Below are 6000 nucleotides of genomic sequence, written 5' to 3' on the forward strand. Positions count from 1 at the left end.
TTGTTGAGAAGTGGGAATGCATTAAGCCAAATTTACTGTTGCTATCAGAGAAGAACGCTGTGAAATAACTCTGGGAAAAGCTGAAGTGTGATCCTGGTTTCTCACCCAGAGAAATTTGAAGAAGGCAGGCTGACGGAGCAGTCTGCAATAATAGTCTAAAAGAAGGAAAAACAGCAGGGGCGCCTGAGCGGCTCAGTCGTTAAGCCTCTGCCTTTGGCTCAGGTCATGATCCCAGGATTGTGGGATCGAGCCCCGCATCGGGCTCCCTTCTCAGCAGGAAGCCTGCTTCACCCTCTCCCACTCCCCCTGCTTGCGTTCCTGCTTTCACTGTGTCTATCTCTGTCAAATAAATAAATTAATAAAGATCTTTAAAAAAAAAAAAAAAGAACAACAGCAGGTGAAATACACACGTGTACTATAGGGCGAGAGACCGTGAGGTTGGGAGAAGGCGGCAAGTGAGAGGAACCCTGGTAACTCCGAAGGCGGCAAGTGAGAGGAACCCTGGTAACTCCGAGTGCACCCTCATCCTCTAGCGACCGCAAAGCAAGGCCCTCCCCGGGGTCTGTGCAAGAGCTCTGACACATACCTCCCTAGAGAACCAGTGTTCGGGTGTCTGACTCACGGGAGGCATCAGCAAGCTCACATAAAAACAATCTTGCCCTTTCTTTTCTTTTCTTTTTTTTTTTTTTTTTTAGATTTTATGTATTTATTTGGCAGAGAGATACAGAGAGAGAACAAGCAGGCAGAGAGGCAGGCAGAGGGAGAGGGAGAAGCAGGCTCCCCGCCGAGCAGGTAACTCGATGCGGGGCTGGATCCCCAGGACCCTGGGATTATGACCTGAGCCGAAGGCAGCCGCTTAACCGACTGAGCCATCCAGGCGCCCTTTACCCTTTCTTTTCTACATATCCATCAAGGACAACTCTGAAAAATCTAGATGCAAACTTTGACGGAGGAGGAAGAGGAGCAAAAACGTGACCATTCTTCCTTCCCAGTTTAGGTAGTGAGGGTCAGGCTGGCTCTGTAGTTGTGGGAACCACTTTGAAATGGATATGGCATTGACTTTGATTTAGACTGGACTTGAATTTTTATATCTGAAATTGAATCTTAATTACTGGCATGGGACTGTTGTTTCAACAAAATGCAGCTGAAGAGCTGTGGTTATCTGTCTAATAACCCCTGAAGGCATAGGAGTGGGAGATTTTACAGAGCATGGATGAAAGAAATAATTGGAGGAAAAAAAATAAATGTTTTAAATCAGTATGCTGTTAAGACTGCTCCATATACTGGTTTTAGAAAGAAGTAATGAGGTAATTGATAAAACACTTAAGACAGTATGTGGCACATAGTTAGAGTTCAAGAAATGTTAGCTGCTTTCATAGTTCTTGTTGTTACCTGAAGGGAAAATATCAAATTTCAGTGTGATCCAAAATGGGAAGGACTGCATTGAATAGTAACAATGGAAAATTACAAAAGCAAAGACCAAAGAGCCATGTGTCAGGCATCACATAATAAACATTCTGAACTTGAATAGAAGATTCTTTCACAGTTCCTTTAATTTTAGGATCCTATTATTCTAAGTGTGAATTATTTTTCTATATAAGAAAAAAATCTGTTTTTCCCTAAATTAAAGAGACAATCCAATTCTTCTTACTTTTTTTCAATTTAAAGAAATGTAGATTATTATTTTTTATTCCCTAAGAGCATCCACTATTAAATCAGTATCATTTATCCTTTTGGTTTGGAGTATTAGCTGCCTTTATCAAATGCAAATCATAAAAACTTGGCTGTCAGTATTCATTCTCTGATGCCTCGTTCTTCAGCTTTGAAAATGGTACTGACATAAAATGAGTGAACCGTCACTATAGTACAGCTAATACTGTCTGGCAAGGGACTGAGATTTTATGTAACAGTAACTTCCTTTCCTTTGTACTAACTTATTTTGAATTTTTGCATAGAGGCTATTTCAACAAACAGATCAGAGGATAAGCAAAGTATTTCACTTTTTTAGGCAACTGTCATTGTGAGAAATGAAAAATTTTCTGTGTCCTGACTCATAGAACAAAGCATTTCATTCCAAACTTGAGGGAGAGTAGTTCCATACTTACGTCTTGATTGGTCATCTCCCAGTAGGGTCTCTCCCCATAAGACACAACCTCCCACATCACGATTCCATAGCTCCAGACATCACTGGCAGAGGTAAACTTTCGGAAAGCTATAGCTTCTGGGGCAGTCCATCTGATTGGAATTTTGCCTCCCTAAAATTGAAAAAGAATAAAAGAATTCCCACATACTTCAAATGAATCTCAGGATATTGCTGCCTCACTGGAAAGATCTAGAAAGAGATGTAGCATTTTTAAGTGAATCTCTGACAGCATGCAGTCTCCTTTTCACATATCTCAGCCCGTAAGCACTTGTAGACTGACTACTAATTGCCTGTCCGGAAGGTTTCTGGTTTAAATTCTGTTTGACTACTGGGACACATACAGGACCCACATCTCAATTACAGTATCACGATGGCAGCTCGAAGAGGGGAAAGTGGGCAGTCCAGCAAATCAATAAGGTATGCTCATGACTTTCTAACAGAGAGTAAAGGACTCAAATTCCCAGGGCTTTTTTTTTTTTTCTTTAACATAGGAATTATAAATGGGAAGTCTTGATTGCTGAATGCAACCCTGGAAGGTTCAACAGTTAATAAGACAAGCATGAAAATCAGATATAGTTATATTTTCCCCCATCACTGTGCAATTTCTTTTAGACTTGACTTCCCTTATTTCCTGCCAGTATATTTTTGTGTTTGTTCTGTTACAGACTGTTTTTGTTTTCACCTAAGAGATAGGTCTCTCATTAAATTTAACCATATTAAAAATTATGGAAATTAGATTGCGGGAGAAAAACAGGATATTATCAAGTTTGGAGTTTTTTACATGGTAAAAAAAATTGGTTTGGTAGGTTTCCACTTAGTTCACAAAATAAACACTTTTATATCCTGCAGGCAACCCCAGGAAACCAAACATTTCATCCACAGGCAAAAATATATTTAAGGGGGAAAGGCATAGGCTTTGAATATTTTCTTGTAAAAACGATTAAGATTAACCTATGCCTTCCCATTTTGCAGAGAGAGTATAATTTAATTCATACATTAGAAGAAGTGGAACTTAAGTTGTTCTTTATGAACCAAAGTTTCAAGACATGAGGAAATAAAAGTTTGATGTAATGCTTGAAGTTGCTCTGTGAGCTGGGGTTAATTTGAACTATTCAAACTATGTTTAAATTATTTGTCCCTTATATATATGGTAACACCACTTTAAGAAGACTTTCCTGATACATACTTTTGTTAATTAAATATTCACAGGTAAGTTCACATCATTAGGTAAGGCTATGTGTCATTATGATATCTGTAACATATTATCACTATTTTTCTTAAAAGTGTAGTTTGTTGATTACTTCAAACTTCAGCCTAGAATTTTTCTTCTGGTCCTCTGACCACCATATCCGACGTCACCATTATCTGAAGTTCCCTTATCTTCTCATCTCTCAGTATAAGGATTTTCCACAAACTGCTGTCATGGCTCATTTCAGAGGAGTAAGTCTTGAAGATCTCGGGAAGTCTGCCTCACGTCTCCTCTTTTTCCCCCCTCCCCAGCATGATACATTGACACAGACCTTGACAAATCTATTTTATGCATTTAACTAAGACATCAACCAGTCATACTGGGAATGGATTTTTCTATACCCTCCTTCTTGCTTAGGCTAAGTTTATTAAGTGTAACTCTAATCCCAAGAGAATTCTTAATTAAAGTTTCATTTAAGGCAAATAATGACAATGATAATTAGGTCTAGAAGAAGAAGGATATCCCATCAATTAATTTATTGATTTATTAAGCTAACCATTAGAAGGCTTTGTTTGCTTATATGTTACTCTTGATTTTCAGTATAGCACAGTCCCTAAACATCTATGAGTCACAAAGCAACACTGAAAAAAAAAAAAAAAGCCTTATAATCTATGAAAAGTTTGTTAGACCATGAGTAGAAGTCTTTTTTTAAATTGAATTAAATAAGCAAATGTGAATATATCTATCTGAAGAATGTGAGATGCCAGAAGTGTTCTTCTGTATTGAAACAAAAGTAAACCAAATCTTATAGTGAAAAAGATACAGTGATAAATATTTCTAGCTTCACAAGGAGTTGGAACATTAAGGATATCTAACTTCATATTATCTTGACATTGAAAAGATTTAGAATTAAACAAATACAGTGTCTCATAAGGGATTCACACTCAAAAGGTGCAATAGATAGACTGCTCAGAAAATTCTGCTGTACCAATACCCACAGTTTTCCACAGAAAGAATTGTCGGATACATACCATATCGATTCAGGAAACAATTATTTTGCTGGAAAAGGATGTTGATTTATGCTAATTATGACAACATGAGTTAGTGACGAATTTTCCATAGATGTGGGCTTAACAGTTAATATAGCATGTCAGGCAAGTAATTAGGCATTAAAATACCTCCAATAAGTCAAAACTTTTTGAAGGAATAGTTCTTTTATTTCCTATCATGTGAGTCCTTAAAAGGTAAGTTTACATATTTCTGTATTTGTTTTATAAATGAAGACACTATAGTGCAGAGAGTTTAAGTTACCCAATAATGTTATACATGTTTATATATTCATATATATATATAATATTAATTGTTTTTAATATAGGAGAGTCTCTCTTTAACTTTCTTTTTTACATTTAAAACTCTCAATAATTTTTATGTTGTTGTATTAACTTTGAACTCAAAGATTTTGTTTTCAGTATCTGTAGGAAAATAAAAATGAATTATTGTGCCCCATACAGTGAATCTTTATTTGTTTAATATATAAATTTGCTGATATCCAACAAGTAGAATTATGTGGGTTTTTTTTATCTTCCCTTCCCCTCATCCCTTTCTCTCTCTGTCTTCCTATGTAAGAGGAATGTCCTTTTAGCTATTTCCTTTAAAAATCTTTAAAAATTAAATGTCTCTTGTCTAGTGTTTCAGAAATGCATTCTGTTAGATCTTACCCTCGTGGTGTAGGCTGCCTCAGGATCATCTTCCAGCACCCTGGAAAGTCCAAAGTCAGACACTTTGCACACAAGGTTACTGTTGATTAAGATGTTTCTGGCAGCAAGGTCTCTATGCACGTAGCCCATGTCGGAAAGGTACTTCATTCCTGCAGCGATGCCTCTCAGCATGCCAACAAGCTGAATCACAGTGAATTGCCCGTCGTTTTTCTATTAAAATGATGTAGAAATATTAATCCAGCAACAACAATCACTGGGGGAAAATTTGAAAGGATCTGTCTTCAAGCCCCAAATTAATACTCTCACCAACTTCATATGCAATTTGTATCTGAGGGAGAATGGAAAAAGTTATGAAATATATCGTTAACTTTGTAACATGAATCAGTCCTCTGCTTGGTCAAAGCCGATCAAGGCTTTGAAAGCCCTTGTCAAAAATCTGTTAGTTGCCCTAACTGGCATTGTAACTCCTTTATTCTCATTCAACAGAAGAGTATGTTCATCACTCCAACCTAGTGCCTGCCTTAGATGAACACTGTACCTTTTTTGAGGAGCTGTGAGATAAGCTAGCTGGATGGGCATACTGGGGTAAAAAAGAAGTGACTGGAGGAGATAAAAGAGGTTATTCAGGAGTACATGGGAGGAAGAGGATGGAGCGCAATGACCAGGACGACGTTAGTGTTTCTTGGCAGCTTGCTGTCTTTGTCAAGGGCACTGGACTTAGCGCAGACACACACAGCATAAGACCCAACTAATGATTATTTTGAACTATAGGAATGATATGGCCTTAGGAGACCAGAGAACTTGAAGATATGTATAAGAAATTCGGTAACAGAATCTGGCAGAGGCTGGAGATCAGAAGAAAACTTGGCCTTGTCAGTAGACTGCTGTCATCAATGCCCAGGCCCCTGGAATAATCCTCAGAGAAACCATTGTCCTATCACCTCACCTAA

General features: G+C 37.7%; 1 protein-coding gene across 8 annotated transcripts in view; it reads right to left on the reverse strand.

Moving 5' to 3' along the window:
* Window positions 1-6000, reverse strand: part of EPHA5 (EPH receptor A5) — a 348857-nt gene that overhangs the window by 22062 nt on the left and 320795 nt on the right. For all 8 annotated transcript variants that reach the window (XM_027599098.2, XM_035726173.1, XM_035726174.1 and 5 more), the window contains 2 exons: window positions 5051-5260; window positions 2106-2255 (listed from right to left, as the gene is read on the reverse strand). In XM_027599098.2, coding sequence (XP_027454899.1) covers window positions 2106-2255; window positions 5051-5260 — 360 coding nt within the window. The remainder of the gene's footprint in view (window positions 1-2105; window positions 2256-5050; window positions 5261-6000) is intronic.

Source organism: Zalophus californianus, chromosome 2 (genome assembly GCF_009762305.2).
Source record: "Zalophus californianus isolate mZalCal1 chromosome 2, mZalCal1.pri.v2, whole genome shotgun sequence".
In the NCBI taxonomy this organism is placed as follows: domain Eukaryota; kingdom Metazoa; phylum Chordata; class Mammalia; order Carnivora; family Otariidae; genus Zalophus; species Zalophus californianus.